The following is a 27073-nucleotide window of genomic DNA, read 5'->3' as shown; positions in this document are numbered from 1 at the left end:
AATTATTATAATTATATTATTTGGGTCAACAATATTTCAATCACATGAAATTTACCTTATTTATTTGACAGTTTGAATCATTTTATTTACTGAAAATGGGGGGGGGAATTAATAAAAATCACTGTTGATAATTAAAGGCGCCTGAATCTTTATTTTGGCATTTTATTGTTTCAGTGTTACAATTTGTAGTTCTTTATCACACATTTCATTATATACCACGCCCCAACTGAGTCTATCCTAAGTGCACAGATGGATTGTTCATGGATGGTGTGAACTGTATAAAATACTGGATGCTACATATTTTGTTTTGGGAAAAAGGAACACATAGGAATGAACTTATTAAAGGTGTTAGAGCTCTGTTCTGGAGTAAAAAGCTGCGTCTATGGTGTAAACAAAGTCACATAATTCACGACTTTTCAAATCTTTAGCCACTTTCAGAAGGGAGAATAAAAATAGGTGAGGCCTCAGACAGATCAACAGGTTTAGGCCTCTTGCACACGAGCATATTCGTTCCGTGGCCATATTGCGGGCCACATATGGCGGTTCCGCAATACACGGGTCACCAGCTGTGTGCATTCCACATCACGGATGTGGACCCGTTTACTTGAATGGGTCCGCAAATCCGGAGATGCGTTGCGGAACGGAAATGAAGCATGGAATGGCACTCCACGGAAGCACTATGGAGTGTTTCCGTGGTGTTCCGTTGCGCAAAAATATTGAACTTGTTCTATCTTTTGCGGAACGGACGGATCATGGACCCATTCAAGTTGAATGGATCTGGATCCGTCCTGGCCGCCGCACGGACGTTGCCCGTTCATTGGAAACCGCAAATTGCGGTCCCCAATGCATGGAATGGAACCAATACATTCATGTGCAAGAGGCCTTATTAATCCTTACGTCAGAATTGCCTGATATCTGATTTCTTCTATATGGACAAAGATGCCACAAATTTATTAAGCTGCGAGTATCTCTTTTTGTGCATTGTACTTGTATCTTGGTAAAGTGTAGTTAAGATATGGTAAAATTCTGTATACACTATACATGAAAAATAGAAGTTCTTTGCGCACATTTTTGATGAAACTTGTGTCGGGCCCATCTACCAGCGTCAAGGTGGCTTCTGCAGATGGGTACCTAACACTAACAGAACTGCTTAGAAGATTAAAGGAGTTCTGCAGTTTTTTTAAACTGATGATCTATCCTCTGGATAGATCATCAGCATCTGATCGGCGGGGGTCCAACACCCGGGACCCCTGCCAATCAGCTGTTTGAGAAGGCAGCGGCGCTGGCAGTAGTGCCGTGGCCTTCTCGCTGTTAAAAAATTTATTCTAAGTCCCTTTTAGAGACCCTCGGGATATAATTTGTAGATACGGTCTATAGGACCAACAATCCCTTTAGGGGTCCCTAACTGATATTGATAAAATCTTATCTTTATTTAATTCATTTAAAAGTACACACAACAAGAAAACCCATTATTAAAATTATCAGGGTCCAGTGAGGTGTGAAATAGGCTGTTTTTTGTTACTGGTTGCTAATGGCAACCCTATGTTTATTCATTAATGCCTATCAGGTGCATTACTTGGGGCATGCTCCAGTCAGAAATGTCGTGAGTGTGTGGTTTATATCACTCTGCGGGGCAGCCTTGACCGGTTAATATAATCAACCTTTATTCTTAGGTTGTTATTTGCAACTTTGTTTGCTCTATTGCTATCTGTCTACCGTGGAGCCCTTATCATTGAGGCACGTCCACCATGTGTATCATAAGTATCAGTCTGTCAGAGCAATTTCTATATCTAATTGCATTGCTCCCTGGGAGAGGGTTCCAAATTTGGCAACAATTCGCTATCTCCTCAGATTTATGTTGGTTACTCTGCAGGCTGATACTTAACACAGGGGCGTGCATCAGTCTCCTACTATTAGCTGTTGTTTTTTCCCTCGGTAATGCTTGGTATATAATCAGTATAGCATATGCCGGTCACTTCGACCCTCACTACGTACTCCTTGTAGCTGCCTATGCCACTTGTAATGCTCCTTATGCTGCTCACTGACCCTGTCTAAAATTAGCGCTACACTAATACACCCCTCCCGACATGTTTCGCCACATGCGTGGCTTCGTCAGGGGAAGTGGCCTAGTGACGTCACGACTATTATCAATGGCCTGGACGGGGCTAAGCTCTATTCAAGTCAACAAATCTTAGCCCCGCCAAGGCCATTGATACAAGTCATGACGTCACTGGGCCTGCGGTAAAAAGCGAGAAGGCCGTGGCGCTACTGCCAGCGCCGCTGCCTTCTCAAACAGCTGATCGGCAGGGGTCCGGGGTGTCGGACCCCCGCCGATCAGATGCTGATGATCTATCCATTTAAAAAAAACTGCAGAACCCCTTTAACCACTCCCCGCCCATCCTCCCAGGGCTTCTGAGCAGAGTATAAATATAGCTGGTTCCTACACCGCCCGGAATAGGGGATCAGTAGGGGTGCAGGGAGTCGGTCCCCTGACAATCAGTCAGTGACCTAAAAAGCGATTGGACAACCCCTTTAAGTAGATGTATATCTATGTAACCGATTGCAGTATTTACAGTACCTGAGAGTAATAAAGTATGATGATAAAACTGTTATCGCAGGGTTGATAACTCGTACATTACATGTTGAGTAATGTATTGTTAGAAGAGGAGGATGAGAAGAGGTATATTTCCTGGTCAGTAAACGTAGAAGCTCTGGAAACTGTATTTCATTACACAAAGTTGTGAAACGTGTTTGTCTGTTTTAGAAAACCTCATTTCAAATACACTATTAGGCAAATATGAGGGGAGGAGGGGGGTCTCCTGTTCATGATCAGTGTGCCCTAGTCAGAGCCAAAGGAGTAGCCATGCAGTGCGTATCTGGTATTACATGTGCCCCCTCTTCATTTAAACGTGAACTGTAGGTTCCATGTAATGGAATTGTGGCGATTGTGTGTCATATGGCCAAAACCCGTATTTATCACAAATTGCTGTGGTTTCTCAGCCACTACAGGTGAAACCACATATATTTACTGTAAACGCCTTGGTTTTGCCATACAGTTGTCATCCATGTGGCACATGAATGCTTCATATTATGCCTCCACACCTGTGTATTAGACATCTGGCACATTGTGAAGAGGCACCTAAACTTTACAGTCGTCAGAACCTCCATACAGTTTTGCACCAAAAAGCTTTGTGAAAAACTTTATAATGAGTATGATCTTTAAATTATAACTGTTATTCTTTTTTTGCAATGTGTTGGGGCAGTGATACTGACCATTTTTGTAATATACTTTAATTACTGAAATTGTACATTTCTATCAGAAAAATGGATGTTGCCCATTCTGAGCCTTAGCAACGACGCCTGTCTTCTGATTACATGACACAGTCAGTGTGGAGCGTGTCTCCACAGGTAACCACTTCCAGACCAGGACATTTACCCCCTTTCCTGACCATGCCTAATTTTGCAAATCTGATATGTGACACTTTATGTGGTAATAAATTTGAAATGCTTTTACTTATCCAAGCCATTCTGATATAGTTTTTTTGTGACACATGGTACTTCATGTTATTGGTAAATTTGAGTCAATGTTTTTTGTAAATCCAAAATTTAATGAAAATTTGGAAAAATTCACTATTTTCTAATTAAAGGGTTGTGTCACTTCAGCAAATAGCATTGATCATGTAGAGTAAGTTAATACAAAGCACTTACTAATATATTGTTATTATCCATATTGCTTCCTTTCTTGGCTGGATTCATTTTTCCATCACTTTATACACTGCTCATTTCCATGGTTACGACCACCCTGTAATCCATCAGAAGTGTTCGTGCTTGCACACTATAAAAAAAAGCACCAGCCTATGGTCCCACAGTCCCGGCCACCAGAGAGGCAGACACTTTTTTGCAGTAGGCAAAAATTGAAATTCTGTAAGTGTTTCTTATTTTTATTTTTTAAGAGGTTCATCATGTGGCATATGATACCTTTTTTTTCTGCAGGTTTATATACTTATGGCAATACTAAAATTATATTGTTTTTTCATGTTTTAGTACTTTTGCATAATAAAATCACTTTTTACTAAAAATCTGTTTTTTTTGCATCGCTATATACTAACATTCAAAATATTTTAACTTTTTCTGTCAATGTAGATGTCTGAGGGCTTCCCATTTGTAGGACAGACTATACATTTTATCAGTACCATTTTGGGGAACATAAGACTTATTGATGACTTGATATGCTTTTTGGGAGGCGAGTAACAAAATAGCTGTTTTGGCGTAATTTTTATTAATTTTTTATGGTGTTCATCTGATGGTTTAGATCATGTGCATGTGTGTTTTCATTGGTACCATTTTTAGTTACATATATCTCTGTACTTTACTAGCTGCTTCTGACATAAGCATCCAGATGTGGAGTATATATTTTAGATAATACAATGCAACCAAAAGGGTGGTTCTCCCTCACAGCAGGCAAACTCTTCTGCTCCATTGTATGTACAAGTTGCGGTACTCACAGTCATGGCCTGTGCGATTTATTTTGATGCGCTAGGCAGAAAAGGCAAATTGCGCAAATTGCCAGGTATATATATATAATGCTTCTTCTCCCTTGGTGCCCCAGGAGTACCAACATTTAGTGTTTAAGAAAAGAAGAAAAACACCTCCCTCTCTCCTCGCTCTTGTTCCCTGCCACCATCTGCAATGAAGGAAATCTATGGCCTGAGTTGCCGAATCCTAGCATAGGTGGTCTCGCATGATCATGTGCGATGGCGTGATTATGCGAGACCCGCCACAGGAGGTCATGGTGATGTCATTATGACCTCTTGGGCTGTTCAACTGCCTCATAGGCTTCCGGCCTAGCAGCAGATGCGGTCATAATTGCGCACCCCCTTATGGGTAGCAAGATGGCGCCCTTGGAGGGCACCTACCCATCATCCCGGCCCTGCTTAGAGTACACCTCCTAATACTTATTACTATTTGCTTTATAAGACGTACTGTCATTCCCCCCCCCCCTCCACACACACTTTTGGGTGGAAAAGTGTGTCTTATAAAATGAAAAATACTGTAAAATAGAAAATAAATAGCGCTAAAAAAAGAATTGTGGAATTACTATATTTTTTCTTTTCTGTCCAGAAAGGGTTAAATATAACTTTAATCGATAGGATGAAAATTACTACTCGGCATGCAAAAAGCATGCCTTCATACAGCTGCATTGATGGATAAATAAAGAATGTACAGCCCTTGGAATGCGATGAAATAAAAATGAAAAAGGAAAGCTTGGAGGTTGTCATAGATTATTAAAAACCTGTGGTTATGATTAAGAGCTTTGCAGTTCGAAACATGTCAACCTAACCGGAGGTGGTGGGAGGTGATGTCCACTATATGTAACCTATAATGTGAAACTGAAAATAAAGACGATGCAACGACAGAACTGCCTGGTGCCGGAATCCCTTTTCTTCTGATTTCTACATATGGAGTGTTAGCCTTGGCACGTTCCGTGCACAGAGGATATTGGGCGAGCTGGATTTTTTCATTATATTAAAAACCTTGACAAGCTCTACAATTGCTTAAAATAACAAATGGTGTTATACTCAGTTCTTTCTCCAGCATCGTTCCTCCCGGTCCTACTGCCGCTGCATTGGCGTGCACAGTGACGTGCTGGTATAAAGCACATGACTACTACAGCCAATCACTGTCCTCAGTGGTCTTGTGCTGAGGACAGTGATTGGCTGCAGCCTTCAGATGCCACATACCTGCATCTCACTGTGCACAGCACCTCAGAGGCAGCAGGACCCGAACAGCACTGAGAAAGGAGTATAACATCATTTGGTATTTTAAGCAATTGTACGTCTTGTTTGAGATTTTTGCTAATCTTGGACAACCCTTTGAGAGCCCAAACAGGTATGGTCTTTAAGAGGTTAAAGGATTGATAGCTTTATAATGCATTTTTACCACAGGTGGTTTATTTGTAGTGAATTATTATATAGCTCTTATTGAAGCTTTGCCATGTAGGTGCAAGTGCAAGTGTGAATCCGCCCCTCCGTTTTCGAATTGTCAAAGAATTTCATTTCACTCTTCCAGCCATGGCGTCTGCTGATTTCAGTAAGGAACTGGACTGCTCCATCTGTCTGCACACTTACACAGATCCTGTAATGCTGAGATGTGGACACAACTTCTGCCGGGTCTGTATCGATCGTGCGCTGAGTACACAGAACGAGTCTGGAGTTTATACCTGTCCTCAGTGCAGAGCACACTTTTATAAACGTCCTTCACTGCAAAGAAACATAACTCTGTGTAACATAATTGAGCAATTTCTCTCCATTCCGACACCACAGAAGGGCACTGGGATTTTTTGCACTAACTGTATTCATTCTCCTGTACCTGCTGTTAAATCCTGTCTGCATTGTGAAGTTTCTCTTTGTGATAACTACCTAAGAGTTCACAGCAAGTCAGCAGAACACGTCTTATCTGACCCCAGCACTTCCCTGGAGAACAGGAAATGTTCTGTCCATAAGAAGATCCTGGAATATTACTGCACTGAGGACTCTGCTTGTATCTGTGTGTCCTGCAGTTTGGTTGGAGAACATCAAGGACACCGGGTGGAGATGCTGGACGAGGCCTCTGAGAAGAAGAAGAAGAAAGTAACACAAATTCTTCAGAAACTGACCAGAAAGAGAGAGGAGACTGAGAAAGGAGTCCAGAACCTGGAGAAACACTGGAGAAAAGCTCAAGAAAAAGCAACTGGTGATGCACAAAAGGTCACTGCTCTGTTTACGGACACCAGGAGACGACTGGACAACCTAGAAAAGAGGGTCCTGAGTGAGATCTCCAGGCAGGAAGAACAGGTGTCACTCATGCTTTCTACTCTGATCCAGGAGCTGGAAATAAAGAAGGATGTGCTATCCAGGAAAATGAGACACATTGAGGAGCTCTGTAACATGACTGATCCACTCACTGTCTTACAGGAACCACACATAGATGACCTGTGTGATCCAGAGATGGAGGGAGGTGATGATACTGGAAGAGATAATAAACAGCTTTATAATGTAGATCTCTCTCAAATTCAACAGACTGTACATGCAGAACTATCTAATTTTCTCTTATACATACATACTAATTTAGCTGGACAACTAGGACAAGTTAACTATCTCCACAGTACCCAAAATCCGCCCACTGACACAGAAGACTTGCCTGTGTCAACAAAGAAAAATTTAAAAGTCAGGACCGCTGGAGGGAATGTAACAGATACTGGAAATTGTGGGAACTATATGGAGGGTCCTGCAGACATATTACTGGATGTAAACACAGCTGCTAATAATATCCTTATATCAGACGACCTGAAAACTGCAACCTGGTCACAAACAGAACAGGACCGTCCAGAAACGGTAGAGAGATTCCAGGATTATAATCAGGTGTTAAGCAGCAGGAGCTTTTTTTCAGGGCGACATTACTGGGATGTGGAAAGTAGTGGGAAAGCGGAGTGGCTGGTGGGAATGTGTTATCCAAGTATAGACAGGAAAGGAGATCAGTCATACATTGGAGATAATGACAAGTCATGGTGTCTGCAAAGGGAAAATAATTATTCAATGATGCATGACAGTCAAGCGATCCAGTTACCTGTCAAAATTTCTAGTGATAAAGTTAGGATATGTCTGGACTATGAGGCTGGGCAGCTGTCCTTTTACAAGCTGTGTGACCCCATCAGACACCTACATACCTTCAATGCCACCTTCACCGAGCCCCTTCATGCTGCATTATGCTTGGGTAACGGTTCCATAAAGATATCAGGCTGGGGCAGCAACTGTGAGGAACCATAACCTAAGAAATCTGGCCAGATACTGCTGCCGAAAACCAAAATATGATTAGGAGAGCTACAGGTCAGTGATCTTACACTGTAGTTGTCCCTATGACTGTAACACTTAGGCAGATCATCTGAAGCAGGAGATGTGGTGATCATACTCTGTATTTCTAGCGAGCATTTTCCATTTTACAAAGTACATGTAATATTTTCTTGTTAAAACTAGGAGTATGCTGTGGACAAATTTCCTTAAAGTTGACATTGATGGTACAACTTTTTGTGATTTTTTTTTTTTTTACTTTTAGCATTAAAAATTGTAATGTTCTTTGATGGTATATATATATGTGTATGTGTGTGTGTGTGTGTATATACAGTCATGTGAAAAAATTAGGACACCCTTTGAAAGCATGTGGTTTTTTGTAACATTTTTAATAAATGGTTATTTCATCTCCGTTTCAACAATACAGAGAGATTAAAGTAATCCGACTAAACAAAGAAAACTGAAGAAAAGTCTTTTCAAGATCTTCTGTAAATGTCATTCTACAAAAATGCCTATTCTAACTGAGGAAAAAGATAGGACACCCTTGCCCCTAATAGCGAGTGTTACCTCCTTTGGCTGAAATAACTGCAGTGAGACGGTTCTTGTAGCCATCTACCAGTCTTCGACATCGGTCTGAGGAAATTTTACCCCACTCCTCAATGCAGAACTTTTTCAGCTGTGAGATGTTTGAGGGGTTTCTTGCACGTACAGCCCTTTTCAAGTCACCCCACAGCATCTCAATGGGATTCAAATCTGGACTTTGACTTGGCCATTCCAGGACTCTCCATTTCTTCTTTTTCAGCCAATCTTTGGTTGATTTACTAGTATGTTTTGGGTCATTGTCATGTTGCATGGTCCAGTTCCGCTTCAGCTTTAATTTTCTAACTGATGGTCTCACATGTTCTTCAAGCACCTTCTGATACACAGTAGAATTCATCGTGGATTCTATGATGGTGAGCTGACCAGGTCCTGCTGCAGCAAAGCAGCCCCAAACCATGACACTTCCACCTCCATGCTTCACAGTTGGTATGAGGTTCTTTTCTTGGAATGCTGTGTTTGGTTTACGCCAAACATGTCCTCTGCTGTTGTGTCCAAATAATTCAATTTTGGACTCATCTGTCCAAAGAACATTATTCCAGAAGTCCTGGTCTTTGTCAACTTTATCTCTGGCAAATGTCAGTCTGGCCTCGATGTTTCTCTTGGAAAGCAAAGGTTTCCTCCTTGCACACCTCCCATGCAAGTTAAACTTGTACAGTCTCTTTCTGATTGTAGAGGCATGTACTTCTACATCAACAGTAGCCAGAGCCTGCTGTAGTTCTCGAGATGACACTTTAGGGTTTTTGGAGACCTCTTTTAGCATCTTGCGGTCTGCTCTTGGGGTGAACTTGCTGGGGCGACCAGTCCTGGGCATGTTGGCAGTTGTTTTGAAAGCCCTCCACTTGTAGACTATCTTCCGGACAGTGGAATGGCTGATTTCAAAATCTTTTGAGATCTTTTTAAATCCCTTCCCAGACTCATAGGCTGCTACAATCTTTTTTCTGAAGTCCTCTGACAGCTCTTTTGCTCTCACCATGGTGCTCACTCTCACTTCAACAGTCAGGAGCACACCAAACTAAATGTCTGAGGTTTAAATAGGGCAAGCCTCATTCAACATGCAGAGTAACGATCTACTAATTATGTGCACCTGGTGTGATATACCTGTGTGAGATCTGAGCCAATTTAAGAGGGAATACATGTGAGGGTGTCCTATCTTTTTCCTCAGTTAGAATAGGCATTTTTGTAGAATGACATTTACAGAAGATCTTGAAAAGATTTTTCTTCAGTTTTCTTTGTTTAGTTGGATTACTTTAATCTCTCTGTATTGTTGAAACGGAGATGAAATAACCATTTATTAAAAATGTTACAAAAAACCACATGCTTTCAAAGGGTGTCCTAATTTTTTCACATGACTGTATATATATATATATATATATATATATACAATTTTTTAGCATACAAAAATTGTAATGTTCTTTGATGGGGTGTATATATATATATATATATATATATATATATATATATATATTTTATACAAAACTTAATAAAAAAGAGTAGCAAAGAAATTTCTGAATCAACCAGTGGAATTTAAATAAGGTTTTTTTCCAGGGTTATTATAGGTTTTAAGATGCACACCTTTCCCATACATTTTATTTTTAAACCGCTAAGCCTTTTATTTTTAAACTTAAAGTTTCAAATCCTATCTATGTAAGAAATTTGTCTACCAAAAATTATTTTTATATTTTTAATGTGAAAACAAAGAAGATAAACCAGTGCAGTTATATGAATTTTTTGTGTCATAATTGCCTGGGACATAGCTTTAAGTCACACTGTGGACCTCTAATTTAATTCATTTTTCAGATTTTTCACTTGTCGATTAAAGGGGTTTCCTGACCACAATTAAAAATTAAATGTAGGTAGGTGTGCAAAAAAAATATATAAACACCACTCATCTTTTGAAAGTCCTACCAACTGTTCTCAGGTTTTCACTGGACCAGAAGTGACGATTTTACATTCCCAATCACTTGACTAATGCATTTTGGTTGGACAACCCAAGTTTTGTTGAGTACAAGTAACAGACTAGTAGTAGACTAGTGTCAACTAGACAACAGTTTAAAGGGTGCTGTCACTTAAGGGTGCATTAGACACCCGGATCACACAGATGTTTGTCGGGAGGGAAGCATTCCTTGGCGGCAGTTGCCGGCTCACTAGCTGAGGAGATCTCCTCAGCAACATGAGGAAAAGCAATAGCTATGCCATCGCTCGTCCCCATGCTCTATAGTGGTTTGCCAGCTGCAGATGGTAACTAGACAGCACGATCTTCTGCCGCCAACATGCTGAAAGATGTGGATTACCCGATGAACGAACGTTTGCTTGTTCATAGTGCAATCGTTGGCAGTATTAGCCTGCTAGATGATCGCTAACGAGCGTTACTACAAATGCTCGTTAGCGATCATCGGACAGAAAATCTGCCCATCTAATATACCCTATAGTATGGTTGAAAAAAGACATACAGTACAGACCAAACGTTTGGACACACCTTCTCATTCAAAGAGTTTTCTTTATTTTCATGACTATGAAAATTGTAGATTCACACTGAAGGCATCAAAACTATGAATTAATACATGTGGAATTATATACATAACAAACAAGTGTGAAACAACTGAAAATATGTCATATTCTAGTTTCTTCAAAGTAGCCACCTTTTGCTTTGATTACTGCTTTGCACACTCTTGGCATTCTCTTGATGAGCTTCAAGAGGTAGTCCCCTGAAATGGTTTGCCCTGTCAGGTTTAATAAGTGGGATTTATTGCCTTATAAATAGGGTTGGGACCATCAGTTGTGTTGAGGAGAAGTCAGGTGGATACACAGCCGATAGTCCTACTGAATAGACTGTTAGAATTTGTATTATGGCAAGAAAAATGCAGCTAAGTAAAGAAAAACGAGTGGCCATCATTACTTTAAGAAATGAAGGTCAGTCAGTCAGCCGAAAAATTGGGAAAACTTTGAAAGTAAGGGCTATTTGACCATGAAGGAGAGTGATGGGGTGCTGCGCCAGATGACCTGGCCTCCACAGTCACCGGACCTGAACCCAATCGAGATGGTTTGGGGTGAGCTGGACCGCAGAGTGAAGGCAAAAGGGCCAACAAGTGCTAAGCATCTCTGGGAACTCCTTCAAGACTGTTGGAAGACCATTTCAGGTGACTACCTCTTGAAGCTCATCAAGAGAATGCCAAGAGTGTGCAAAGCAGTAATCAAAGCAAAAGGTGGCTACTATGAAGAACCTAGAATATGACATATTTTCAATTGTTTCACACTTGTTTGTTATGTATATAATTCCACATGTGTTAATTCATAGTTTTGCTGCCTTCATAGTCATGAAAATAAAGAAAACTCTTTGAATGAGAAGGTGTGTCCAAACTTTTGGTCTGTACTGTATTTATACAGTGCCTTGAAAAAGTATTCATACCCTTTGAACTTTTCCACATTTTTCACATTACACCCACAAACTTAAATGTATTTTATGGGGATTTTATTTGATAGACCAACACAAAATAGCAAGTATGTATGAAGTGAAAAGTAAATGATACATGGTTTTTAAAATTATTAATAATTAAAAATCTGAAAAGTGTGGTGTGCATTTGTATTGCTCGGCGTTGGGGGGGGGGGGCAAACAGGGCAATTGCCCAAGGCCCCCAAGCCTAAATGGGGCCCCCTGCTGAGCTGCCCAGACACATGTGGAAAAGAGCTGGTGGCTGCACCTGAGAAGGGCACAGACAACAGAGCAATGAGCGCTGGTCCCTGGTCTCCCGCCCACTGTAGCCCGCAGGGTCCTTATACTGTAGTGAGGAGCTGGGTGCTGCATCAATAGCAGACATAACCTGATAGGTAAAGCTGAACAGTCCAGACCCCGGACTAACATGAGGGGAGGCAGCCTGCAGAGAATATACAGGACCTCTAACTCAACCCCCTTCCCCCTTCCCTCCGACTGTAGCAGTTTTTTTAAACTATTTTCTGCCTAGAACACAGTTGTGTAATATGTAATATTTATAATGTATCTAATGCTTGTCTATCTCACAAATATCTTTATTTCTGCATCCTCTATGAGCTCATATATATTTATCATCTGTATTTCTCCTATCATCTATCTATCTATCTATCTATCTATCTATCCGTCTATGTCTAAAATTATGGAAGAAAGGCAGCATTCTGACTTCAGTGAAACAAGTCGGTTACTTTATTCACCCAACACTCAATGCCATTATGTGTTTGGGTGAATAAAGAAATCCACTTTTTTACTTGCATGTTTAATATTTTTTTTTTCATATTTCTTTCTATTTGTTATTTACTTTTTTACTTTGATTGCAGAGAACACATTATTTCCATGTCCCTGCTGTCTCTACACTCATCTAAAGAATTATTAGGAACACCATACTAATATGGTGTTGGTCCCCCTTTTGCCTTCAGAACTGCCTTAATTCTACGTGGCATTGATTCAACAAGGTGCTGATAGCATTCTTTAGAAATTTTGGCCCATATTGATAGGATAGCATCTTGCAGTTGATGGAGATTTGAGGGATGCACATCCAGGGCACGAAGCTCCCGTTCCACCACATCCCAAAGATGCTCTATTGGGTTGAGATCTGGTGACTGTGGGGGCCATTTTAGTACAGTGAACTCATTGTCATGTTCAAGAAACCATTTTTCCAGTCTTCAACAGTCCAATTTTGGTGAGCTCGTGCAAATTGTAACCTCTTTTTCGTATTTGTAGTGGAGATGAGTGGTACCCGGTGGGGTCTTCTGCTGTTGTAGCCCATCCGCCTCAAGGTTGTGCGTGTTGTGGCTTCACAAATGCTTTGCTCCTTACCTCGGTTGTAACGCGTGGTTATTTCAGTCAACGTTGCTCTTCTATCAGCTTGAATCAGTCGGACCATTCTCCTCTGACCTCTAGCATCAACAAGGCATTTTTGCCCACAGGACTGCCGCATACTGGATGTTTTTCCCTTTTCACACCATTCTTTGTAAACCCTAGAAATGGTTGTGCGTGAAAATCCCAGTAACTGAGCAGATTGTGAAATACTCAGACCGGCCCGTCTGGCACCAACAACCATGCCACGCTAAAAACTGCTTAAATCACCTTTCTTTCCCATTCTGACATTCAGTTTGGAGTTCAGGAGATTGTCTTGACCAGGACCACAACCCTACATGCATTGAAGCAACTGCCATGTGATTGGTTGACTAGATAATCGCATTAATGAGAAATAGAACAGGTGTTCCTAATAATTCTTTAGGTGAGTGTATATACAGAGCACTGGCAACAGTGACTATTTCCAGGTGTTTTCTGATAATTTAAGAGAGTTAAGCAGGTCTCCTGGCACACTTAGGGCTCATCCACACAAACATGTGCCGACCGTTCCGTGCATTGGGGGCTGCAATTTGCGGTACCCAATGCACGGGCACCATCCATGCGGTTGGCACAGATGGATCCAGACCCATTCATCTTGAATGGGTCCATGATCTGTCCGCACTGCAAAAAAATAGAACATCTTCAATTTTTTTTGTGGTGCACGAAGAGAAACCCACGGAAGTGCTCAATAGTGCTTCCATGGGGTTCAGTGCCTCCGTTCCACACTGCTCCTTTTGGATTGCGGACCCATACAAGTGAATGGGTCCGCATCCGTGATATGGTGAGCACATTCAGATGTCTATAGTGCATTGCAGATCCGCAAATTGCGAAAATGCCTATTCTTGTCCGCAATTGCTCTATTTTCTTGCGGAGCCGCGGACCGGAAGATCGTGTGCTCTCCGCATCTCTTCTGGCCCCATAGAGAATGAATGGGTACGCACCCGTTCCGGATAATTGCGGAACGGATGCGGACCTATTTTATGGACGTCTGAATGGAGCCTTAGGCCCCTTTCACACGGGCAAGAATTCCGTGCGGATGCAATGCGTGAGGTGAATGCATTACACCGGCACTAAATACGGACCTACTCACTTTAATGGGGCAGTTCAGATGAGCCTTGATTTTCACGCATCACTTGTGCATTGCGTGAAAATCGCAGCATGTTCTATATTCTGCATTTTTCACGCAGGCCCTATAAAAAATGAATGGGTCTGCGTGAAAATCACAAGCATCCGCAAGCAAGTGCGGATGCGGTGTGATTTTTACGCATGGTTGCTAGGAGATTATGTAAGTAAATTGATAAAAGTCAATTTACTGTATTATTTGCCCTTATAACATGGTTATAAGGGAAAATAATAGCATTCTTAATACAGAATGCTTACTAAAATGTGGTTTTAGGGGTTAAAAAATAAAAAAAAATAACTCACCTCATCCTGTTGCTCGCGCAGCTGGCATCATCTTCTTTCTTCTATCTTCATTCAGCAGGACCTGCGCTGACGTGTACTGTGGTGTATTATATAGGCATCAGACCCACTGGAATATGTTTTTTTTTTACTCAAATTCTTTTATTGTGTTAAAGTAAAATAAATTAAAAAAAATAGACATATTAGGTATTGCCACGTCTGTAAGTACCTGCTCTATAAAAATATCACACGACCTAACCCCTCAGATGAAGACCGTAAAAAAATAAAAATAAAAACGGTGTAAAAAAAGCCATTTTTGTCACCTTACATCACAAATAGTGTAATACCAAGCGATCAAAAAGGCGTATGCCCCCCAAAATAGTACCAATCAAACCGCCATCTCATCCCGCAAAAAGTGAGAACCTACCTAAGACCATCGGTCAACAAATAAAAGAGCTATCACTCTCAGACAATGGAGACACTAAAATATGATTTTATTTTTCTTCAAAACTACTACTATTGTGCTAAAGTGAAATAAATAAATAAAAAGTAGATATATTTATTGCCGCATCCGTAAGAACCTGCTCTATAAAAATTTCACATGACTTAACCCCCTCAGATGAACACCATAAAAAAAAAAAACGGTGCCAAAAAAAGCAATTTTTTTGTCACATTACATCACAAAAAGTGTATTACCAAGCGATCAAAAAGTCATATGCACCCCTAAAATAGTACCAATCAAATCGTCATCTCATACTGAAAAAAATGTATTAGGTTAGTACAATAAAAAGTTATCCCTGCATACCGCAATACTCTCGTATTTTGTAATCTTATTTATTATATATACTTATTTAGTTTTTTTCTGTAGTATGATTAAGTGGTGAAAATTATTAATACCCCCCCATTTTTGACTGTGGTATCTTATGTGCCCCCCCCCCCTATATATTGTTCCTAGAGTCGCCACTGTACAGGGGGCACTGGATGGCAAAAGGGGGCAATGGTTGGCACAATAGGGGAACTGGATGGCACAAGGAGGTAGAGAATGGCACAATGGGGGCAATGGATAGCACATGGGGCAATGGATGGCACAATAGGGGAACTGGATGGCACAAGAGGGTCAATTGATGGCACAAGTGGGGCACTGGATGGCACAAGTGGAGCACTGGATGGCACAAGGGGGCAATGGTTGGCACAATAGGGGAACTGGATGGCACAAGGAGGTAATGAATGGCACAATGGGGGCAATGGATAGCACATGGGGCAATGGATGGCACAATAGGGGAACTGGATGGCACAAGAGGGTCAATTGATGGCACAAGTGGGGCACTGGATGGCACAAGTGGAGCACTGGATGGCACAAGGGGGCAATGGTTGGCTCAATAGGGTAACAGGATAGCACAAGGGGGCACTGGATGGCACACGGGGGCAATGGTTGGCTCAATAGGGGAACTAGATGGCACAGGGTGGTCAATTGATGGCACATGGGGGCAATGAATGGCACAAGGGGGCATTGGATGGCACTAGGGGCACTGGATGTCACTGTTATGGGGCACTGTGGATGTCACTGTTATGGGGGCACTGTGGATGTCACTGTTATGGGGGCACTGTGGATGTCACTGTTATGGGGGCACTGTGGATGTCATTGTTATGGGGGCACTGTGGATGTCACTGTTATTGGGACACTGTGGATGTCACTGTTATGGGGGCACTGTGGATGTCACTGTTATGGGCGCTGAGTTTAAGTGATAGGGCTCGTGCACAGAACCGTATCTGTTTTGCGGTCTGCAAGTCGCGGATCCACTAAATAAGGTTACTGTCCGTGTACGATTCACATTTTTTTGCAGTCCCATTGTGTTCTATGGGTTTTAGATCTGCATTATGAGGACCAGAATAGGACATGTTCTATCTGTCACAGAACTGACACATGGATGTGGAAAGCACATGGACGTCATCAGCGTGTTTTTTACATCCATATATCAGTTCCAGTAAAGACGGAACATGTCCTATTCTGGTCTTCAAAATGAGGACCTCAAATTCATAGAACTCAATCGGACTGCCAAAATTGTGGATCGCAAAATGGATACGGTCGTGTGCATAAGCGTTTAGATAAACAGCTCAGCAGGCAGGATCATACAAGGTAGGCTTAGATACACCACTCAGCAGGCTGTGTCATACAAAATGGGATTAGATACACAGCTCAGCAGGCAGTATCAGATAAAATGGGATTAGATACACATTTTAGTATGCTGTATCATAGAAAATGGGATTCGATAAACACTTCAGCAGGCAGTATCATAGTAGATTGGATTAGATATACACTTCAGCAGGCAGTATCATAGAAGATGGGATTAGATACACACTTCAGCAGGCAGTATCATAGAAGATGGGATTAGATACACATTTCAGCAGGCAGTATCATAGTAGATGTGATTAGATAAGCACTTCAGCAGGCAGTATCATAGTAGATGTGATTAGATACACACTTCAGCAGGCAGTATCGCACACAACAGGATGTGTATCAGGCACACATACAGGTGTGATTGGATACGCTTGCTGATTCCAGATGTTTATCACACTCTGGAGTTAGTGAGGGAAGAGCCTATGGACTGTCAGTGATGGGATTAGATACACAGCTCAGCAGGCTATATCACACAAGATAGGATTATATACACATGAGGGAAGAGCCTGTGGACAGTCAGTAATGGGATTTAGACACTGAGTGAGAAGTAGATTCATGTCTGGGTGTAGGAAGATAGACACAGGAGTTGTAATGAGTGTAGCTGCTGCAGGCAGAGCAGGGTGGGGGGCGTGGCCAGCCTGTGACTCATCACTGTGCAGTACAGCCAGGCTTGTGTATCAATAAAGTTATGTATTCAACAAAACAAGAAGGGGAGAAAGTAAACAGATGTGTAGTGTCCCACTAGGTAAAGGTGGGCACTACACAAGGGTTAACATGTCTTTTGCATTACTGTGATGTTTAATTATGCATTTCCCTGTGTTATCTGGGTGTAAGGCCTGTTAGGGTGTAGTTTAGCCTCCTAGACATTAGAGGGAGCTAGAGAGCCCTAAGTATATATATGTAGGCCCAGATAGGGGAGAGTTAGTTCATTCCAGGTGGCTAGAAGAGTAACCTAGTCAGCCTGAAGCTCCTGAGGCTAAGCTTAGCTCAGTAGAGTCACCCCAAGAGAAGAGATGTACCTCCTGGGAGAAACCTGCAGCTTCCCTCACAACAGGAACAATACAACAAGCTAAGATAAGTAAGCTGATGGGCAGAAGTACTATAACATAAAAGCAAGGGTCAATACGGGAGGAAGACTTATTTACCAAGGATTAAAGCCAGCATTTAGGCATCCGGGCCTTGGGATACAGCCAGCCAGAATAGCTGTGGAGATAGTGCAGCCGGGGCTGTGAAGCATTAATTGTATACCCTCCAAGTATCTTGCAAGATTAATACCTGCCACATTAAGAAGTAAGCCTGCTTGTGGAATATTGTTATAAGGAACTGCATCATCATTATCAACTGTCTGTATAAAGTTGGGACTGTTTTCCAAGTAAAGCAACGTTTGGTTTACCATACCAGCTGTGTACCTCTATTACTACTCCTACAAATCGGTGTGCCACCGTTACAGGCACTGGCGTCACCATCCTTAAAGGGACCTTGCCCCAGGCACTCAAAACACCCACAACATCCAGGGCACCTCATCCACCATCAGGCCTGGTCCCTACATACAGAGTGTGCCCCAGAGGAACTTGTGTCTACCTCTCCTTCACTGCCACATGCCTGCCCAGGGTCCTCCAAAAAGTGAGTAACCCTCGATTGCCCATAACCGTGACCTCACAATAGCAATACCCTGCAGGTCTGGCGTGCTGCATAAATTGGCGTCACGAACAGGATACCATCATAACTGTGTGCCATTATCCACCTAAAAAGTGACTAAGCCCCACTGTTTATTGAAAATTGCTGGGCCAAAGAACTGTACTAATTTGCGGTGTGAAACTGTGCTTTTTATGGACTGTTTTGCTGTTGTAAAGCCACCGCTTGCTGTCAGTGAATAGACAGCGATTTGCTCAAAGATGGCCGCTTAACTTGACTGGATTACAAGTGCGCCTCGTTGTACCCGTTTGGCGCAAAAAAGGACAAGGTGAAGTTACCGCCCAGCCTGTAAGGAGGAAGAAACGCCGCCCTGTCGGGAAAAAGAGGCCGCGCCTACCTTCTGACGCTGAACGTGGGACTCCCGTCTGACGTAGCCACGCATCTCGCGAGACTTGGAGCGAGCACCGCCGGAGTAAGTACTAACTTTATCCTTCACCGGCCCCCTTCTGATTACTATACCAGAGCAGCTCCGACCCCTGCTAGGGTACCTGGAAAGGTCCTCCCTTAGCACCAAGAGACTTTACTTTAAAAAAAAAAAAAGAACTCTGACATTTTTGCTCCGGTCCGCTCTGCTGTCATTTAAAGGGCCATACCCATCTAGTAACACTATGTCCGCACCTGAAGGAGCAGGGCAGGCGGCCCCAGAAATGCCTTTTGAAGTGCCCGCAACCCCTGAGGCAGAGGACCGCCCCCTCGGGAGGTAGAACAGTAGGTCCAAAGGATCCAAGCTGGATGCCTAAATATGTTGGATCCCGTCCAAAAATTAAAATATGTTTTAACGGGATACCCTTTGAAGCCCTTCTGGATACGGTGTCACAGGTCACCACCATCCAAAGACCTGCCTTTGACAAGTTCTGGGATCCAAGTCTCCTCACCCTGCCACCAGAGTCCTGGCTAGATATCATTGCCAGCAACGGGAAGCCAGTGAAAGTCCATGGATGCTGGGAACCTACTCTTCAGGTGGGAGAGGCCACCTTACCACAGCAAGGTGTAATTGTGGTACAAGCAGGAGATAAAGGAGGACACCCTGTGATCCTAGGGACTAATGTCCTTAAAAACTGTTACTCTGAAGTGCTTGAGGCATTGAACCAAACTATATCCTCAGCTTCGCCTGCTTCCAGAAGTGTCATTCAAAAGACTATCAGCGTGCTGTGCGCTCAACAAAAGTTCGCCAACAAAAAGGGGGAAATTTGTACTGTTCGGATGCGGGACAACCGGCCAGTAATCCTGCCTCCAAATTCCCAGATCATCCTTTGCTGCCGTGCGGTGTCAGGGATCCAGGGTCAGGACTATCAAGCCCTAGTGGAACCCATCCAGATTGAGAATCATCCCTTCGTACGGACAGCCAAGAGTCTGGTAACCGTGTCCCAAGGTAAAGTGCCTGTCCGTTTAATTAACTTTGGTGATCACCCCGTTACTCTTTTTAAGCACTGCCCCGTTGCTCAGCTTTTCCAGGTGTCTTTCCAGGATGTGATCCGTCTGCCTGCCACGGAGGCGTTCCAGACCACACAGAGCAGCAGCACCACCGCCAACACCTCGACAACATCCTGGTGGGAAGAGCTTCATGTGGGGAACAAATCCACCCCGAAAGAGCAAATAGAGGGAGTTCTGAAGCTAGTGAGAGAACATCACAAGGCTTTCAGCAAGCATTCCACGGACTACGGAGAGGTCAGTGTAATCAAACACACCATACCTACTGGCTCTTATCCTCCTATCAAGGAGAGGCACAGACCCATACCACCTACTACCTATCAGTCTATGAAAGAGATGATACAAGAGATGAAAGACTCTAACATAATTCGGGACAGTCACAGTCCCTGGGCTGCGCCCCTAGTCCTCGTGCGAAAGAAAGATGGCAGTATAAGGTTCTGTGTGGATTACAGAAAGATCAATCAGATCACCCACAAAGATGCCTATCCACTACCACGCATTGAGGAGTCCTTGACTGCCCTGGGGTCATCAGCCTATTTCTCCACCTTGGACTTAACTAGTGGGTACTGGCAAGTACCTATGGCCCCAGAAGATCGAGAAAAGACTGCTTTCACTACACCTATGGGCCTGTTTGAATTTAACTACATGCCGTTTGGACTGTGTAACGCTCCAGGGACATTCCAACGGCTGATGGAACGTTGTTTAGGCCATAGGAACTTTGAAACCGTATTGTTATATCTAGATGACGTAATTATATACTCCAAGACGTATGAGGACCACCTAGAACACCTGGCGGAAGTGTTCCAAGTCCTTACCAAATATGGCCTCAAAATCAAGCCATCTAAGTGCCACCTGCTGAAACCAGCGGTAAAATACCTAGGGCACGTTGTTAGTGCCGAAAGAGTACAGCCTGATCCTGATAAACTTGCTGCTGTCCGTAATTGGCCTACTCCTACCACCGTAAAAGAGGTGAGAAGCTTTCTCAGCTTTGCAGGGTATTACAGGCGTTTCATCCCCCATTTCGCACAAATTGCGGATCCAATCCAGGAACTCCTGAGGGGGCACCCTAAGAAGAGTCCAAAGACTCCCATTCCTGTTGAGTGGAGCGAAGAACGGGAGATTGCCTTCCAGCTCCTCAAGAAGAAGCTGACCGAACCCCCTGTTCTGGGTTACCCAGATTATCAGAAGCTGTTCCACCTCTACACAGATGCCAGTAAAAGAGGCCTGGGGGCTGTGTTGGCTCAAGTGCAAGATAACAAAGAGAGGGTAATTGCCTACGCCAGCAGATCCCTGAAGGGAGCTGAGAAGAACGACCAGAACTACAGTTCCTTCAAGCTGGAGTTTCTTGCCTTAGTGTGGGCTGTGACCGAGAAGTTCAAAGACTATCTCGCTGCCACTCCATTTGTGGCCTTCACAGACAATAACCCCCTGGCGCATCTGAATACAGCCAAGTTGGGGGCTCTGGAGCAAAGATGGGCTTCCCGCCTTGCCAACTATGACTTCACTGTGAAATACCGGGCAGGCCGCTCCAATGACAATGCTGATGCCCTGTCTCGGCTACCCACTACAAAAGCCCCAGATGAACCAAAAGATGCCTGGGAAGAAGTGGAAATGCCAGCGTTCTACAATAAATTTGCCCAGCAGGATAATATCCGCACTGAAAACCATCCCGCTGCTGATCCTTCCTCACCAGATATTACTGAGTCCAGAGGCGACCAAGAAAGGTGGATTAAACTCCAGTCCGAAAGTAGAGTCCTCGGTGAACTGCTCGACTTCCTTACCAGTGGGAGAACTCCTGAGAGAGTCCGCAGGAAGAGTGCAGACCCAGAACTGATGAGACTGTGGAGACATCGCCACCTACTTTTCCTTCAAAGAGGCCTGTTGCTTAGAAGGAGCCTGGACCCAGTGTCCTGTGATAGGATATATCAAATCCTACTACCACGTCGAGATGCCAGTCTGGTGCTAGAGATGTATCACAACCAGTCCGGACACTTCGGCGTGCAGAAGACTGAGGCCACCATTCGCAGAAGATTCTATTGGATGGGGATGAGAGACGATATTGAGAAATGGTGCTGAGAATGAACTGCCTGTGCTGTGGGGCGAACTGAGCGTAATGACCAGAGTAAAACTCCTTTAGAACTTGTTGCTATTGATCATGTGAAGTTGGAGCCGAGTCGCTCAGGGTATACTTATGCCATGACCATTATTGATCTCTTCACTAAGTTTGTCGTAGCAGTGCCTGTGAAAGACCTGACAGCTAAGACTACAGCAGAGGCGTTCTGGAAGCATTTCCTTCTGCCCTACGGCTGCCCAGGGAGAATCCTCACCGACCAGGGGTCTGCGTTTGAGTCACTGCTGTTCCAAGAGATGTGCCTGCTGCATAACTACCAGAAAGTCCGGACCACCGCCTATCATCCACAAGGTAACGGACTCTGTAAAAAGATGAATCAAACTCTCATTGAAATACTGAGCGCAGTACCCCCAGAGACAAGGGGTAATTGGCCTACTCTGCTGCCACAACTCATGTATACCTATAACAACACAATTCACTGCTCCACCGGTTACACACCTTTCTATCTGATGTTCGGCCCTCAAGGGAGGTTGCCTGCTGATCACTCCCTAGATATACAAGTGCCCGATGTCATTAACCCACTGCCAAAAACTGATTGGGTAGTGGAGCACCAAAGACGTCTCCTCAATGCCAAAGAGATCGTTCAGGAACGCATGGAAAATGTCCGGGAACGACAACAAAGAGACTAGGACCTGGCTGCTCATGCGGAACCCTTAGCTCTGGGAGACCTGGTGTGGTTGAAGAACAACCATAGAACCAGTAAATTGGACAGTAAGTGGGAAAGGATTCCCTATGTTATTTCTGCCATTCCTAACGCTGAGGCTCACATCTACCAAATCTCCAGAGAAGGTAAATGCTCTCAAGTTGTACATAGAAATCGGTTGAAACCCTGTATAGAAGGAGAACCTGCAACATTGAACCAGAATCTCCTGAACCTGAGTTGCCAGCCCAACCTGCTGATCCTATGCAGGCTGTTGAGAACCTGATACATGATAAAGATCCACTTCATTGGTTTCTCACTCCCTGGTTAAACCTGGTAGTACCTGCTCCTGTTCCAGTTGTTTCTCCATCCCAGGATGAACCCACTTCAGTTCCTGTTATTTCTTCGCCTCAGAGTGTACCTGAAGGAGTTCCAGAGCCTGTGTACTCCTCCAATCCTCCTGAACCAAGTCAGGAGGAATCTCTGCCAGTAAGAAGGTCCACGCGGTCTACCAAGGGGCACCCACCTGTGAGATTTGGAGACTACATTATGGGCCCAGGTAGCCCCTCACGGGAAACCCCTGTTTAACTCTCTACAAGCCTTGGGTACGGACTCATTGTGTTCCTTGAGCCTCTAAGAATTGTTATTTTGTTCTACATTTTCTATGGACTATTATTATGGACTATCTTGATATTATTGATACGCTGCACCAGGTCAGCGCCCCTGTTCCCTTACAATTATCCTGAGAGAAGAGAACAACGCCCCTTGTCACCGCACTTTCAGTGAAACTGTTTATTATATTTCAATTGCTAAAGTGGTGATTACTGTGTATGCCTGTTTTCCATTTTTGTCTTTCAGGCTGCAGTATCCAGCTGGGCAGGGCCCCTCCATGTTGCGCCGAGGACGGGCAACGTTGTAGCATGGGGGTATGTAGTGTCCCACTAGGTAAAGGTGGGCACTACACAAGGGTTAACATGTCTTTTGCATTACTGTGATGTTTAATTATGCATTTCCCTGTGTTATCTGGGTGTCAGGCCTGTTAGGGTGTAGTTTAGCCTCCTAGACATTAGAGGGAGCTAGAGAGCCCTAAGTATATATATGTAGGCCCAGATAGGGGAGAGTTAGTTCATTCCAGGTGGCTAGAAGAGTAACCTAGTCAGCCTGAAGCTCCTGAGGCTAAGCTTAGCTCAGTAGAGTCACCCCAAGAGAAGAGATGTACCTCCTGGGAGAAACCTGCAGCTTCCCTCACAACAGGAACAATACAACCAGCTAAGATAAGTAAGCTGATGGGCAGAAGTACTATAACATAAAAGCAAGGGTCAATACGGGAGGAAGACTTATTTACCAAGGATTAAAGCCAGCATTTAGGCATCCGGGCCTTGGGATACAGCCAGCCAGAATAGCTGTGGAGATAGTGCAGCCGGGGCTGTGTAGCATTAATTGTATACCCTCCAAGTATCTTGCAAGATTAATACCTGCCACATTAAGTAAGTAAGTAAGCCTGCTTGTGGAATATTGTTATAAGGAACTGCATCATCATTATCAACTGTCTGTATAAAGTTGGGACTGTTTTCCAAGTAAAGCAACGTTTGGTTTACCATACCAGCTGTGTACCTCTATTACAACTCCTACAAATCGGTGTGCCACCGTTACAGGCACTGGCGTCACCATCCTTAAAGGGACCTTGCCCCAGGCACTCAAAACACCCACAACATCCAGGGCACCTCATCCACCATCAGGCCTGGTCCCTACATACAGAGTGTGCCCCAGAGGAACTTATGTCTACCTCTCCTTCACTGCCACATGCCTGCCCAGGGTCCTCCAAAAAGTGAGTAACCGTCGATGCCCCATAACCGTGACCTCACAATCGCAATACCCTGCAGGTCTAGCGTGCTGCAGATGTGCCAGGATAGTCTGATGTTTTCCTGGGGGGAAGGAAAGCTCAGACATGAAAAAAGGTATTGGGGGCATATGTATGCATGGTGAGGGGTGTTAGGAGCACATAGAAAAATTTTGATTTTGGGACCGGACAACCTCTTTAAGCCAATTTGCAAAGAAGAATGGGCAAAAATGTCAGCCTCTAGATGTGCAAAATATTTACAGCTGTAAATGCAGCAAAAGGTAGTCTTATAAAGTATTGACTCATCTTTATTTATCTTTATTAAAAAACTAAAAAATCTATGAAAATTTTTAACAATTGCCATATTTTCCTATTTTCAACTGCAATATTTCACATACATAAATACTATTCAATATTTTTATCAGAAAAATATTTCCACATTTTTACTTTATTTTGGCTGCACATACAAAAAACTTACTTTTTTTTTATTTAGGAGATTTACCATTTTAACATTCATTTTAAAATGTATGAAGTACATATTTTTTCCTGCAACAAGCCAAGTTTGCAGAGGCTTATAAGTGTCAGAATAATATAACTCCCCCAAAAGTGACCCCTTAACATATTCATCTATGGGAGTAATGAGTTTTTTGACCCCCTAGTTTTTAATAGAAATTAATGCTAAGAAGGTAAAATTTTTTATTTATTTTTTACACAAAATTGTCATTTTCTACAAAGCACATGAAAATGAAGTACACCCCAAAATGTAACACCCCATTTCTCCTGTTTTCATAAATACCCCCATTGTGGCCCTAATCTTATGTCTTGACACGCGACAGGGCCCAAACATAAAGTGGCTTTCAGAACACAAAATTTGCTTAAAAATGTTTTAGGCCGCATTGCACACTTGTAATGGCGTTGAGCTGCCAAAACAATAGAAAATCCTCAGAAATGACCCCATTTTGAAAACTATACCCCCTAAAGTATTCATCTAGGGGTGTAGTGAGCTTTTAGACCCCGTAGTTTTTTGTAGAAATTAGTGCTAAGCAGGCGAAAAAAAAAATCTTTTAAATTTTTTTACACAAAAGTGTCAATTTAAAGACAGATTTGTTTTTACAGAGCACATGAAAATGAAGAAGTACATCCCAAAATGTATCACGCCATTTCTCCTGTCTTCAGAAATATCCCCATTGTGGCCCTAATCTTATGTCTTGACACACGGCAGGGCCCAAACATAAAGGAGCATGCATCTAGTGGTGTAGTAAGCATGCTGAGTGCAAAATTATTATAGGTTGAAATATTGAGTATATATGATTTTATTCAAATTGTTCAAAGGAAATTGAAGAAAAATATTTTTAGATAGGTAACCCTGTTACTGTCTTAGAAATCTGCCACATTCTTATCTTTGTGGCGCGTACAGATGAGAGGTGGAGCTGTGCACTTATAAGGGAGGCAGATTTCTAAATAGGCATTTGCCTGTACATATGACTATATCTCAAACTGAAAAAAAAACAGGAAAAACTGAACTTTAGTGAAAAGCAACAAGTCCAAGAAAACAGGGCAAAATGTCTCCAACTATGTTGCAAATTCCAGTTTGTTCACAAGATACAAGAACACCGATAGGGCTGTAATGACAAGCTGGCATTCAAGGACAGTGACTGGTCGTACAACGTCTCTTTAGCCCTATCAATCCCAATATGATAGACGAACGAGCTAAGTGACGCGGTACATCATAACAGGCCCCTGCCCGGCAAGGTAGAAACCGCTATGCACACAATCAACCAGTCACCTACAGAATATATAAAAGGACAATGTCCAGAACCGTTTGTAAGAAAAGTAATGGATCACTAATTCCCCAAATTATGTCAGTATTTCTAGACGTGTTGTGGGGTGTCCACAAAAAAAATAAAAAAAATCTTAATAAAGCCCTTCCTGTACAGGTCAGGAACAACTCAATCATTAGAGATCCTCTAAATAAAAAAATATCATGCCAATATCATGATACAGTAATGTGAATGGAATTAACAGCTTTGTGTGGCAGGACATAGTCATAAAAAATGAAATTAGGAAAATAAAAAATAAAATAAAAAAGGTAAAATTTGTTCCAATGTCAGAAAAATTTTTTTGCTCCCAAACCCATCCCAAAAGGAACCCTCCTTCCCTGGAAAGCCCACAATCTAAAGAGTAAATGAGAATAAATTGACTTCCTGAAAAGGTCCCCCACCCACCCTTTTTGGTATTAAATAAAATTAATATTTAGCAACCGTATGGTACGTCTCAAAACAGGGGTAATTGCAGAGTCCTGGTTGTGATTGGCAACTGGGGCAGTAAAATCGGGTGTCCCCTCCTTTTTCCATGTTTGCTACATACCTGGCATCGTTTCTTTTTTGAGGATATGTCTTGCTGGCAGTGGCAGGGACGGGGTGAGGGAAGTGGCGTTCTGAAAGCCTTCGAACATCCTCAGATTCAAAGGCTTGCCCAGGGGTGGGG

The 27073-nt window shown here is 43.0% G+C and overlaps 1 protein-coding gene across 1 annotated transcript in view; it reads left to right on the top strand.

Moving 5' to 3' along the window:
* LOC121002524 overlaps positions 1 to 7805 on the top strand; it is a 39422-nt gene extending 31617 nt beyond the window's left edge. Inside the window, exons 3-4 of the mRNA XM_040433987.1 lie at positions 5988 to 7038; positions 7162 to 7805. Coding sequence (XP_040289921.1) covers positions 5988 to 7038; positions 7162 to 7805 — 1695 coding nt within the window. The remainder of the gene's footprint in view (positions 1 to 5987; positions 7039 to 7161) is intronic.
* Positions 7806 to 27073: the final 19268 nt, after the last annotated feature.

The sequence above is a fragment of the Bufo bufo genome, chromosome 1 (genome assembly GCF_905171765.1).
Source record: "Bufo bufo chromosome 1, aBufBuf1.1, whole genome shotgun sequence".
Classification (NCBI taxonomy): domain Eukaryota; kingdom Metazoa; phylum Chordata; class Amphibia; order Anura; family Bufonidae; genus Bufo; species Bufo bufo.
The sequence above is the reverse complement of the archived record's forward strand: the minus strand, read 5'-3'. Positions and strand labels throughout refer to the sequence as shown.